This window comes from Crassostrea angulata, chromosome 6 (genome assembly GCF_025612915.1).
Source record: "Crassostrea angulata isolate pt1a10 chromosome 6, ASM2561291v2, whole genome shotgun sequence".
Taxonomy (NCBI): Eukaryota; Metazoa; Mollusca; class Bivalvia; order Ostreida; family Ostreidae; genus Magallana; species Magallana angulata.
In genome coordinates, this window is record NC_069116.1 from 48,111,430 (window position 1) to 48,126,384 (window position 14,955).

The 14,955-nt window shown below is 34.1% G+C and overlaps 1 protein-coding gene across 11 annotated transcripts in view; it reads right to left on the bottom strand.

Annotated features, from left to right (window-relative positions):
* Nucleotides 1-14,955, bottom strand: part of LOC128186876 (agrin-like) — a 76,411-nt gene that overhangs the window by 25,999 nt on the left and 35,457 nt on the right. For 7 of the 11 annotated variants that reach the window (XM_052856819.1, XM_052856820.1, XM_052856818.1 and 4 more), the window contains 5 exons: nt 14,655-14,870; nt 5,847-6,062; nt 4,077-4,121; nt 1,981-2,193; nt 278-399 (listed from right to left, as the gene is read on the bottom strand). In XM_052856819.1, coding sequence (XP_052712779.1) covers nt 278-399; nt 1,981-2,193; nt 4,077-4,121; nt 5,847-6,062; nt 14,655-14,870 — 812 coding nt within the window. Of the gene's footprint in view, nt 1-277; nt 400-1,980; nt 2,194-4,076; nt 4,122-5,846; nt 6,063-8,178; nt 10,600-14,654; nt 14,871-14,955 lie in introns of those variants that run through there. The other 4 variants (XM_052856825.1, XM_052856821.1, XM_052856822.1 and 1 more) reach the window with 4 other exon arrangements.

The following is a 14,955-nucleotide window of genomic DNA, read 5'->3' on the forward strand; positions in this document are numbered from 1 at the left end:
AGGTAAACAATTTCAACCATTGAGAAAAGACTCAACAGCCTACAAGAATACTACTTTTGACTGTCAAATTTTTTTTTACCAGTTTGAGTCATATAAAAATTGTCTCTTCAACCCCATTTAATTTTTTTTCCTACTCAATAAACAAGAGAATAAACTTTATAAGGAACATGTGTTAACAGTGTACTTCAAGTACTTTCAGTACTTTGATTCTAAGCATACTCTTGCTCTACTTACAGGATTGTAAAAAAATCTTGTAATATTAATAAATTCTACTTACAGGATTGAACCTCTCTCCTTGGCAATCTTTACATGGGTTCCTAATACACTGGGGAATGCCATTTTCTTCCACACACCTCTCATTTGGTGCACATTGCTTGGTTCTACATGATGAACTTGTGGCTTGTGATGAACAAAGAACAAATATATCATCAACTTTCCTGATGAAGACTCTTCCATTTAACACAAATATATTTTAACTTGATCAAATACTCCTTATTTTCTATTTAAGTAATCTGATGCAAAGAGAGTGGGATGATTTCCTTAATCAACCGTTATTTAACATAAAAGCTCACCATATTCATGATTTCACATAATACAAGCTAGGGCAAGAATTTAATTGGGAGTTTTGTTACTGAGATATTCAACAAATAACAAGGAAATCAAACACTAATTGAAAATAAGGCAACAAAAATATAAAACAGTTGCTACAGTCACTTTTACTTTCAAGAAATGTGCATGGTATTTTTTTTTACTTTCAATTCTTCAGTTTTTATCTGATTAGTTTCAGTAGTAATTTAATGAAAACAATGTGTGTAGGCCAAGTATAATGCACAAACATGGCAGGACTAAAATCAATAGTATGGCATATCCACAGATAAAACTCTCACTCAGATAAAAAGGTCAAGAGGACTCCCATCCTTAGAGGCTGCATGTGGAATTACAGGGGCTTCAGTTCAACTATCTTTTTTTAAATTGCCAATCTTTAAGATTGTTGGGAGCAGTTAATGAAGGATGAATCCTATGGTAGTACGTACGCTACTCAGTGTTAAAATAGAGAAGAATTAAACAAAAAGTTATCATTTGATACATGTCATATATTCCTATATTAGTTATATATATTGCAACTTTTTGTGCGCAATAATTTTTTTTTTTTTTTTGTAAGGATGGAACTGTAGCTCCACAGTCCGTCAAACTGAATTTGCAGTGGAGCTACAGTTCCGCAGCTACTTTAAAACACATATAATCAGGCCATCTTTAAAACAATGTTTGTTTGGAATTTTGTTGGTGATTTTTTAAGCAATTTTTTTAATGAATATTTAACCAATTGACTTGAAAATTGATATGGTTTTCATTTACCATACTAAAGAAGAGTACGAAGTTTGAAAAACATTGGTGGAAGGGTATTCGTTGAGTCTTGCTCGTAAGGCATAACAAAATCAAAGTACTGAGAGTACTGAAAGACGGGGTCTTGAATGTGCTGCCATTTTGTAAATAACAAACATCTTCACAACTGTGATGACATCTAAATAAGGTCTATAAGTGTTTTTACGACTAAAATTTAGAGGACACAATAAATTTTTAAATCGCATAAAAACGAAAATTTAACAAAAAACGGATAAAAACGGAAATTTACGAAAAAACCCAGAAATTTTTTTGGGTTGGCGGGTTTAAGTTAGGCTCGGTCGGGAAAGCGGAAACAAACCTATTTTTTTTTTTAGGCCTAAGCTGAGGGAGACACACATACACAAACAACAGCAATGCTATATCCATTTTGAAATAAGTTGCGCTAGCTTGGGGATAAAAAAAATATCTTTATTTTTGGCTAATAAATTCTATAAGAAGGGGTATTTCGATGAGGCGGGGGCAACTCTAAACAAACCATAATTTATTTTGGCCTCAGCTCTCCTTCCTATCTATGGAGGACAATTATACGCAATTCACATTCTCCTAAATTAAATCTATTAGAAAATCAACACATACCACATGCTCCTTCATTTTGCTTTATGATGAACAGTCCCTGTTTGCAGGAGGCCTTCCTTAGGTGACATTCACTGTTATAGGTCACTTCGTCAGTCCCACAAACCTGTACGGTACCAGTGCTTGGACACTCTGGTTCACAGTCACAGACCGCCTGGTTCCGGTTGTCAATCCGGCACGATCCATAATAACAGGTCTTAGAGGCACAAGGACCTTCTACCAATACAAAATGAATCAGAATCCATATACACTCAAAAATATTCAGTGTGGTTGATGAAATTATAAACAACAATATACATTTACTATATATAACCATCCGGTGATTTCCCTTTTTTAGCAATCACTTTCACATCTCAATAAAAACAACACAGTTAAAGTGGCTTCATTTTTGCAAGGAGAAAAATTAAGTTTGTAATTGCATGATTACTTCATTTTAACATTTTTATTCTTTTAAAGCTGCACTAAATTGCAAGTATATGTACAAGGTATTTTGCCTTATATATGTACATGCAGCTGTATTCATATTCTAATCAAGATAAATTTAAGTCTTAAAATACTTGAATTTGTCAATCTCCATGCATGCAAGGATATCTTTTATTTCATTTTAGTTTTTTTTCACAGAAAAAAGCCTTAAACTATAAATATACCCAGTATATAACCTAAATCAACCAAGTATTACATGTTAAAAATCTATATCAACTGAAATTCAGGGTTGTCTCTAAGACCCGGGAGGCGGGGAATTCTCCCACCTATAATGCCTTAATTACCCGGCTATTATTGCATTTCAACACAATGTAGCTATAAGCAAGACCCCCAGACCCCCCTTTTATTTTTTTATTTCTTCCTTCTGCTTCAATTTTTAGAGACAATCCTAAAATTACAGTAATAATACAGGCTGTTTAATAATGCAAATCAGTATTGACCATTTTTTTATGCTTTGATATAATTTATCCATTTTTAGCTGTCAAAAATTTTACCACACCATCAAATTCATATTTTCACCATTGATTAGTTATACCTATTTTTATTTATTTATACACTTAGCTAAGTGTTTATTTTTTTTTTTATAAATCAACAGAAAATATTCAATCTCAACATACTCTATATAAATTCTGTATATAATTTATCTGTGCAGATTTTTTATGCATCCTGGTAAAAATTAATGTACACTTTCAACACTGTCTAAAAAAAATTTTTTTCTACATTTTTTGCACATTAAAGGTAAGTAAATCACACATTATACTGAATTCCTTTCAGAAACAACATACAAAATGAACAATCATTCACATATATCATAAAACAATGCAACAGAGATGTACAAAGAAATCAAATATAGTGCATCAACATATACCACAAAAATCAAAACATCAATAAATCACTTTATATTTCTCATATTGTATCTTTTTTCTTCTGTATTAAAGATTCTTGATTTCATTATCAAGCACATATTTCAAAAATAAAATAAAACAACATACTGACACAAAGCATGGTGCATGCAATGATTCAAAACTACACAAGTATGAATTTTTCAATCATTCTGCAAGAATTTTCATTAACAGAGTTCTTCCACTGATGCATTGGATGCATAATCTAGGAAAATGATCTATTAATTCTTACTGTAAGTGGACATTCTGAGATACAGTGCTGTTCAAAGTTAAGAGGGCAGGAAAAGGGGCAGAGCTTCATTTCTAAAGTGACAGGTGCTCTACTCTAGTTGTGCTGGCATCGTGCTGACATATGCCCCTCTCAACAACGTTTATGGCAAAATATGTGCACTACCTTGAATTGACAGAATCCAAAAATTCTTAACCAAAATAAACAGTCATTTCGATCTTTAAAAAAAAATGTCTACAGTAAGTACTTTACTTTAAAGATGCAAAGTTTGTTATCATACTTATTTTATCATAGAGCTAAGATTTTATATTATTGCATTGTATGCAACTCCTGTAAAAAAAAGAAAATATCCAGAAATTGTTCATATCATGCCAATTTTTGAACCTGAGATGTGTAATATATATGTGCTAAAAAAAATCACAAATAAAAATGTGTTGAGATTCTGTCAATAATCAAACATACAGAAAACGACAATGCAGTCTCACCCTCACGTTTAAATTCACTGCTATCACCAGTTGGCTTTCTATAATCTAAAATCAGGTCAAAGTAATCTTGAAAGTTTTTTTTAAGATGGAGACAATTTTTAGTTCAATAAGGGAAGGTTTTGAGGGTCTCAAATTCAAAGACTTTTTTCATATTTAAGTTTTTTCTTCAATCCTTTTTTTTTTTTTTGAGGAGGGGGGGGGGATATAGTAATGGGTCTAAAATTCCATTATCATAAACATGATTACTCCCTTAATTAAAAGCATTACAAAGATATGTTTTACATGTATTATTATTTATTTAGGGGTAGGTATGGAAATCAAAGTACTGAAGAACTGACGGGAGTTGATTTTGTCGATGTTTATTTATTTGAAAATCAATGATATGTTACTTTGCATGACAGTTACATGTAGTTTCTAATTTGAATTACGCACATTTTTATAATATGAATTTTTGGACTTTTTCGACAAGAATGTCGAGAAACCCCCATATGAATCATGTTAAATAATATTTAAAGATAAAATTAATTCAATCAAACTATGTATCAGTAATAGAAATATTTCTCGAAAATTGTATGGATCCAAGCAATATTGAACTCTATTCTCGTTCAACCAAACGCTCGGCTGACACCGTAAATCTCCGACAAGGATTTAGGAGACAGCCGAGCGTCGAGTTGAACAAGACTATATTGAACTCTGGCGTAGGAATACATACGACTACAAAAAATATTTAAATTGTTCGTATCATTTAAAATCTGACTATTTTCAAGGTATTTATAAATATGTTTCCTTGAAAAACAACGCTTTAGCATTTATTACATTGAATTTATCAATTATTTTCAAGAACTAAGTCTTGTCAGCAGCAATGATTTGTGCTGAGGTCCAAACACTGTTTCACTTTCGGTTTGTCTGAGTAACTGCATAGGAGAGTTGATTACAATCAACTCCCGAGAATAACTCAAAATTTTGGCAATTTTAGTATGCTCAAGGAAGGTGTAAAATATATATATATTTTTTTTAAAATTCTGTCACAAATTATTTGTACATATATATATATTGTGCACTTTTATTATTTTTTGCTTTTGTTGGTCATTTAACTCTCATGAATGTCCCTTTATCTGGACTTTTTAAAAGTTTTTGGAGTCTTGCAATTAACTGATATGTACAGTATAAAATTAATGTTCTTCTATATACCCTGTTAATTTATTTATTAATTGATTAAAAAAGAACAAAGTTTTGAGAAAACATTGATATATAAGGGATGCAGACTCCATGCAAAAGGTAATATATTAAGACAGAATTTGTGACACTACTTTATCACATGACCAAGTAGACATGATTATAGTATCATCAACAATTAACAACAATAATGTATACTCTCAGCAAAAGAGATATATCAATATGTACAAAATAAACCAGAAGAATACAAATTGTCGATTTGATAGCATGCCAAGAAAATATATTGAACAATATGAACAAGAAAAGCATCATTGCTGACTCCAAGTGCAGTTGATAACTTATTAGAGTAACTATTGCATCATGTATAATTATAATTCCTTGTCGTTATTGGTGTATTTAATGCAACAAAAGCATTATGACATCTGGTACATATGCTCTATAGGTTTTGATTAATTTCATTCAGTGAATCAGATCTTAAAATAGGAAGATGAGTACTAACTGACTTCTCAGAGATAAAACTTGACTCTGACAGATAATTGGTGATGGTTGCTTGGTTTTATTGAGAGTACCCTGTGTCCAGATATGGGTCAGTACCTTGGCAGGGTCCCTCATTCTGGACATTGATGTTCCGTCCACTGTGGCAGGCGTGGAGGTCCAGCTTGCACCGGTTGCTGTACAGGTTTCCGTCCGTGCCACAAACCTGCTCCATCCTGTCCTCACAGGACTGGACACACCCACAGGTCGGCCGCTGGGTGCTGGGGTCAATCACACACACCTGGGGCGGGGTACAGGGGAGATCCTTACACAGATCTGAAGGGGAAGTCACTCACTCTATCAAACTCCTTACGTAAAAGAACATTCGAAATACTTATCCTTACACAGATCTGAAGGGGAAGTCACTCACTCCATCAAACTCCTCACGTGAGAGAACATTCGAAATACTTAATAAACTGACTCGCATACACAACCTAACTCCGATTCAAAAGACTCGGTTCAAAACAGTGTCCGACTGATGTACACCATCTAATATGAGGGAGAAGTCATACCTACCCACACCACTATAATCTTTATGTGTAGATTGTCACGTTCCATGAGACCCAGCTAATACACTGATTAACATTAATCCAACTCAAAAGGTAACATTATAAAAGTTTCTCTACTTGAAAGGGTTCTCAACATCTAATTCAAAGTGTAGACATCAAACTAACAGGAGATACAGACCACTCCTATGAGGGCACACAATTCAAACTTATGAAGTTACTGTACCATTTTAACAAGAGCTTAGACTTTGGGTAGTTATGTTCAACAGCAATGTGACATAGGCCTGTCTATTCGTTGTAGGCCATTCTGCCATGGCTCTTTGAAATAAACAAAATTTGAGCCAAGACTAAGCCATCTGTGTATATTTCATGTGAAACCAGCATCGATCATTTTTAATTTGTTTAAAATGATGCAAAAAAAGATCTACGGTTTCATCTTACCGAAAGTCCAAGGTCTTGTTTAAATGGTTCTAATGGGCACCCAATATGAATTTACTAAACCCAATGGACAAGAACAATAACACTAAATATAAAAGAATACACATCAGAGTCACTGTGACCCTGACAGTACTTCATTTAAGGCTCTGTCAAGAATCAGGAATCATCTTAAATTTTTAGACTTATTCTTTGTATCACCCCCTTTAGCTAGACCTTTCCACTTACAGATAATATTAGTCTGGAACTTTACATGTAGAAAGTGATCTTTTAATGCCATTGCAAATATGAAAGTTGATTATAATTATGATTATCAGAATTTTATAATTACAGAGGTTATATACTCTGGTTCTCTTTTTCTTTTCAAACATATTAAAGAAACTATTCATGTCAATTATGTAAAATATCCTGAAACGTTCTCACCATAGTGGGCTTTGTGTTAGCTTGCTGATACTGTTAAACCTTAATGATCTCCGATCCCCTGTCATGTTCAATCACTCTCAATGATCCAGATTTTTTTAATTCGTACTATAAATCTGCCTTTTCTATAGGCAAATCGAAAGAGTCTTCTGGCGTTAATATTACGAACAGTATAAAAATGTTTCATCTCAACTTGTATATTTATTCCTAATAATCCATCGCGGACAAATTTGCAATAACTTTGTAAAATGCTGGATAACATCAATAATTTTTTTTTCCCATTTCATTTATAAAGTTTGGAGGACAAATAACATTTTTATGATGAAAAAAATACTTATGGGGCTGAAGTTCAGAGAACCTTAAAGAAAAATTGATATTACTGCCTCTAAGGGAAAACAAAAACTGAGGAAAGTTGGGCCCTGCATGAAGGAGTTCAGTTTCAAATTTCCGATATGCATTTTTCTATACACTATTATAGTGCAGTTTTTTCTTAACAGCGACATCTGCAAAATTTTCTTGTCAAAAGTAGGAAAGAAAATTCAATAAGCACAAAAACACAGACTCTCCCGAGACTCTCTCAGAGCCTCACCAAATCAATACAACTTCAGTTTTGTCCCTAAACTCCTATTACTTCCATTTCTCTTGTAAATTACACAGAGATTGAGGCAGCTATCAAATTTTGAACAAATTATAAAAAGACATCACCATGGCAACTCATCTCCACAGCAACAATCATTGATCAATCTATAATCTGTGATCTGAAGAAGTTGGCAGTTGAATTTTTGCAAAACCGCGAAAAAGAAATAAGAAAATCATAAGGTTAACATGGAAAATTGGAAAAGACTTTGGATTATATTCTTTCTTTTTTTTCAATGAAAAATCATTTTAAAATACTATATTGACTATCTCATCTTTATAATTCCTTCAATACATTAACATTCACTATCTTTACAGTATGCCCATTTTGATTATAAGTTAATTGTGAATGCTCTAAACAAAAATTTCAATGTTTTGTTATCTTTAAACCTTACCACACTTTCCATAAGTATACGTCATATTTCTCTGATTCTCACACGCAGCCTTTTGAAATGAGCAGAGATTGGGGTACTCCACGTTATTGCTTCCACAAACTGGCTTATTATCCACATTATCTCCATAGTCATAGCAATACTGAGGACATATGCACTGCCAACTCTTTCCATTATCTGATGGAATACATCTACCATAAAAATGGCATGTCTTATTCTGGCAGGGGTCTGTCTTACCCTCAGGATAAACATAGCACCCCTTAGCCCCAACACAGAATGTCAATAAAAGTACAACTAAAACCTTCCTTCTGCAAATCATTTTTAAAACTGTACACTGTCAATGTTTAACTTCCATCAGTGGAACTATATATACAGCTAAATACACATCAGCTGTATCTGGACATCTACCAATGCTAGGGAAACAAATTTGTTACGTATATTATTTATCATTGGTGTCTCCTTCAAATCCTTGTGAAAAACATCCCACTTCTCTCATCCAACAGATAAAAGCAAGACCAGCCAGTTCCAACACTGCAGTCTGCACGATATTTGACTATTTTCCCTTGTAAGAGACAGTCCCCATGAAATATTAATCGTTCAATCATTAAGAATCACAGAGCATCACTTTCTGTGTTTTACTGAGTTTTTGCAGCCAACAGAGAGATGTATCATTTGCTTATTTTATTTCCCTACCCATTTTCGGCCTCCATAAAAAAGCTGATGTTATTTTCCATCAGCGTCTGACACACAGTGCCCCGACACCATCAATACTTTTCCAAGTTTCAGTATTATTGCATTTAGAACTAGATTAAGCAATCGTAGAGAGAATGCTCCCAGTGGAACTCAATTCAATGGAAACTCTGTCCTCTGGTAATGCGCTTCTTCACCTTTGACTGTAGACTTGCTCAACTTGTCATCTCCCAAAGTGAGAAATATCGCTCGAGTATTCAGATCTAATATTACATACCAAAACACTCCATATTTAGCAATGCAGCAGATATGATTCCATTATATTAAATTAGCACAGAGAAGTATGAATTGCTAAAAATTCTATTAGTCTAGAACTTTTGTTCAGCATCAACCAATAAACTACAAGTTCTATCTATTCTTCATCTACATCTTTTGGTACAGTCCTATTGAATTCTTTCACATAAATTTCTTTGCACTACAGACTTTTATCATAATTGAGTTCCTAGAACAAATGCCTTTTGTTTGGTATTCAGCGAGCAGAAAGATCCCAAAACTTTTGTCAATAATCCAATCAATTACAACACCAGAAATCACTCTTCGCCACTGACCGACAACAGCAGAGATTTGAGCTCATATACACAGAAAACATGAAGTGTCTGATTAGTTTTTCATCCTTAATGATGCTTCTAGAGCCTTTGAGATCCAAAGCATATCTTCATATTTGTCCATTACAATCAGACTATCAAGTTCATCATTATCAAAGGAGGCACCGATAAGCAAAATATTCTGTCAACGCATTTTCCCCTGGCATTTCTTTTTGTTCTTAATGGTAACTATCCATCTTTGAAAAAAAATGTCTTTTTCTCCTCCTTCTAAATAAATTAGACTTAAAGAGAGTTCAAATCAATAAATGGAATAGAAGCTGGGGAAAAAGCATGCTTCATTCTATAATGGCATTCAGTGAGAATTCTCAGGAGAACTGACTAGCACATAGCAGCTTCCCACTGATTTTAAATACCACAGAATTACAAAAGATTTAGTGCAATTTTTAACAGCATCCTTCAAGAATTAAATGCAACACCACGACAAATAATGATCAGATTACAAGGACCAAGAGACAAATTAAAGTATTGGCACCAATTTTGGATATAAAAAGTTCAAGTTTTATGGAGCCAATATAGAACTTGGGAGACTGAGTCAGATAATAAAGTTAGCTAAAACATTGTGATTGTATTGTTGGAGCCACCAATCATGCTTCTGTTTAAAGCTTAAACTTACATACAACAATAACTGTTCAGTAACATTAATTACTCTGTGACAACTCAAAATGTCAACCTCAATTATCATGATCCTCTAGATATCCATATCTAAGTTTCTTAAAATACCCTAAAGATCAATGAAATTCTCACTAGACAAAGATTTTTTTTCAATATTGAAAGCTAATCTGCAAATTACCATCTTGGGAGGTTTTGCTTTTCTGAATCTAGGTTAACATAGTTTGAATTTCTGTATTAAAGGTACAGGAAAGAGAATTCAATGCTGAATGTCTTCATAGAGACTGGATACTCTCCCTTTCACTGCTTGTCAATAGATTTTTAGTTGATTTGTAACTCATTTGAACTTTAACCATTTATGAATGTAAAGAGAAGGCAAACTTACATACAACTTTATAAACCTATAAGAATTCTAACTGCATGGGAAAAGTGAAATATGATCATGTCCCTACAGGCATATATAAATATATACATGCATATGTTTTTCGTTGGGTTTTTTTTTTTGGGGGGGGGGGGGGGGGGGTTTGTTGTAAGTTGTTTTTTTCTGTTTGTTAAAATTTCCTGCTCATAAATGTAAAGATACTTTTAATGCTATCAATTCAACCTTTTGCATGCAGTTAATATTAAAGCTGCTTGGTCTGAATTTTTCGCTGTAACAGTATCAAATTTTTCCATACAAACCAATTTAACACTGTATCTTTTAAACAAGAGGCCCATGGGCCACATCGCTCACCTGAGGAACAATAGGTATGATAAAATCAGCTTAATGGAGTCATAATACAAACTATCTGGACAATAATACATGTAGATCCTGTATAAATAAAATCCATTTTCCCCTGGATATTCCTATGTTTATAATCATTAGTCCCTTTTCTAACAGGATGATTTTATAGTCATATCATATGTTGAGTATTGCAGTTCTCAAAAGGATCCTTAACAATAGTTTATATATGGGATATAAACGTACATCAAACTCTGAACCTTCTCGGGAGGCCAAAGAATTGTCCTGTGGCCTAAGTCTTAACAATTATAAAGAGCATCTGGCTGATTAGTTTCTGAGAAGATTTTTAAAGATTTACCCTATATATTCCTTTGTTAAACTTTGACCCCCCATTGTGGCCCCACCCTACCCCTGGGGATCATGATTTTCACAACTATGAATCTACACTACCTGAGGATGCTTTCACACAAGTTTCAGCTTTCCTGGCTGATTAGTTTCTGAGAAGAAGATTTTTAAAGATTTACTCTGTTTATTCCTATGTAAAAACATCGACCTCCCATTGTGGCCCAAACCTACCCCCAGGGTTATGATTTTCAAAAATTTGAATCTACACTACCTGAGGATGCTTCCACACAAGTTTCAGCTTTCCTGGCTAATTAGTTTCTGAGAAGAAGATTTTTAAAGATTTACTATATAATCATATGTTAAACTTCGACCCCCAATTGTGGCCCCATTCTACCCCCAGGGGTTATTATTTTCACAACTTTGAATCAACACTACCTGAGGATGCTTCCGAACAAGTTTCAGCATTGCCGGCTGATTAGTTTCTGAGAAGATTTTTAAAGATTTACTCTTTATATTCCTATGTTTAACTTCGATCCTTCATTGTGGCCCCACCCTACCCCCGGGGGTCATGATTTTCACAACTTTGAATTTACACTACCTGAGGATGCATCCACACAAGTGTCAGCTTTCCTGGCTGATAATTTTCTGAGAAGAAGATTTTTAAAGATTTACTCTATATATTCCTATGTTAAACTTCGATCCTCCATTGTGGCCCCACCCTACCCCCGGGGGGTCATGATTTTCACAACTATGAATCTACACTACCTGAAGATGCTTTCACACAAGTTTCAGCTTTCCTGGCTGATAATTTTCTGAGAAGAAGATTTTTAAAGATTTACTCTATATATTCCTATGTTAACCTTCGATCCCCCATTATGGCCCTACCGTACCCCGGGGGTCATGGTTTTCACAACTTTGAATCTACACTACCTGAGGATCCTTCCACACAAGTGTCAGCTTTCCTGGCCGTTTAGTTTCTGAGAAGAAGATTTTTTAAGATTTAATCTATATATTCCTATGTTAAACCTCGACTCCCCATTGTGGCCCCGCCCTACCTTCGGGGATCATGATTTTCACAAATTTGTATCTACATTACCTGATGATGCTTTCACACAAGTTTCATCTTTCCTGGCTGATTAGTTTCTGAGAAGAAGATTTTTAAAGATTTACTCTATATATTCATTTGTTAAATTTCGACCCCCCCATTGTGGCCCCACCCTCAGGTGAGCTAAAAAGGTTAAGTTTACAATACAATAAGTTGTTATAGTTGGTTTCTGGAAGAAACGACTTTGAAAATTTTCTTAATTAATATTGACAATTTTTTTACTTTTTTAAGCTTTAGTTTTTTAGATCTGTGTACAAACATAGAATTGTGAGCAAATCTCTGTATCTTGCTTATAATTCGAAGCCTAACACTCAAATATGGTTACTATACTCTGTCCCAAGATATTTTGGATTCACGTTTGGATGATTTTTAATAAAAATACACTTACCTGTGAAAGAAGTGCTTTTGAAATAGTTGAAAGGGATATTTTCCAAGATAATTTCATTGACACATTATCATCTTTCACTCGGAAAAATTCACAGGAACGAAAATAGATTCCTTACGGAGATTTATAATGGGAAATGTTTACATCTTTTCTCCATTCGGAATACACTCGGAATACATCGCGCAATATTTCAACGTTATCATCCGGGCTTGCTGCAATGCAAAATCTCCGTAGACATCACATTTTTAAGCATTGTATTGAAACCTGATAAGCTAACAGGGGCGTTTTGACTGAGAAATCTTGGAAATTTTTCATACTTTTGAATGAACATCGTTTGAATCCTGAGGTATTTATAAATATCAAACAATTAAGCCAAACGTGAATCCAAAATATCTTGGGACAGAGTATAAATAGAAATTGTAAACAATTAAACACAAGAAACATGCACTACATGTATAACAAATAAAGAACACAATTTTTTTTTTCGAAATGAATCATATATATACATGTATATACCTACATATTTCCGTCAGCGATATCAAACTCTATTCAAACTGAATAAACTCGAGAAAATGCCGAGCATCTCAACAAAACCTATTGCATTAATCTACATGTACCATTACGCAAAAGATAATGCCGAATTACCGATAGAATGAATTGTATTTCAGTACCCCTACATCAGACTTTGCTTAATTTGCGCAGGTAAACAGTTAGCTGTTTGATTTACCGAAGTCTCTGTTTGATTTGATACGTAAAAATCACGAAATACAGACGATAGTTTCCAGGTTACAAAGCATAATGAGAACGAAACGAATATCGGAACAAGCTAACACCAACGTCATGTGTGAAAACTGTCAACGCATTGAAATATTTAGCCTCAATTTACTTCACAAAATCGGCACCAATATATTTGGTATGTTTCAAAATTTCCCTTCATACGCGAACTGTTGCACAACAAGCAAATTCATCATAGTCAGATCGACCCTTTTTCGTATAATGTCATGGCTGCTTTAAACAAAGAACCTCGTTTTAGAAGTATGGAATCATTTTACCGGATGCCGAACCCGAAGCTATTAAACTGATTGAAACACGCCTTTCCTTTATTATTATTTTCGTAATAACTCAGATTTGAAACAGAATTACACCTTAATTTTTGCAATTTATATTTTCCTTCCCATAATGATAATTTATGCTAAACTAGGTTGAATTTGCCTCGGTAGTTCTTGAGAAGAAGATTTTTAAAAATGCACCCCCCTTTTTCTACAGTTTCAAGGTTTTCTCCGCTTTGAATACAGATCAAACTTTTATTTCTGCAATTTATATTCGCCCTCCCATAAGGATGCTTTGTGCCAAATTTGGTTGAAATTGGATAAGCGGTTTTAGAGAAGAAGTTCAAAATGTAAAAAGTTTACAGACGGACAGACGGACGGACGGACGGACGGACAGACGGACAGACGGACGGACGACGGACAAAATGTGATCAGAATAGCTCACTTGAGCTTTCAGCTCAGGTGAGCTAAAAATGTATGTTATACACATATTACGCAAAACCATCATTTAAAAGCATATATAAAATTTAATATAAAATTGGACCAAGGAGCTTTAAATAAATTTCATTTGTAAACTATTTTAAATTTCATTTGTAAACTATTTTAAACCAAATTTGATGCCTTTATAGATACCATGTACAACATTATACCTAAAATAAACTGGGAAGATAATGGGCAAACCAATACAACTGATTAAAGATGCTGCTCAAGATAAGCTTGGCTGATCTTTCCAATTCATAGACGACGTACTACGAACATGTCAGAGTTATCTCTGATACTTACTTGTACTGTACTTTTTGTAATTAGATCTGCCAAGGGTTCATGGAAAGCAGAACCTTGGCTAGCAAGATTTTTGGAGTTAAGACCTGTAAAAAAAAACTTCCCTTGAAACAGGACCTCACATACTCACCAGACTTGAGGCACTTCCCAGGGTACGCCTGGTTGATTCGTCGTCTCTCCTCACAGCTGGCCTTCTTGAGCTGACACAGATTCCTGTAGGTGGCGTCATCTGTTCCACAGACAGGCTGGACGTCGGACGGACAGCTCTGGACACACTCACAGTACGCTTTATCCTCCCTCACAATGCAATGGCCATGGAATGGACAAAAGTTGATATCACATGGAGCTGTTGAAATATGAAAATATAGTATATTCAATTAACATAAGTCATACACACACCTGAGCAAATTTCTTCCAGTCTCAGTTTTTTT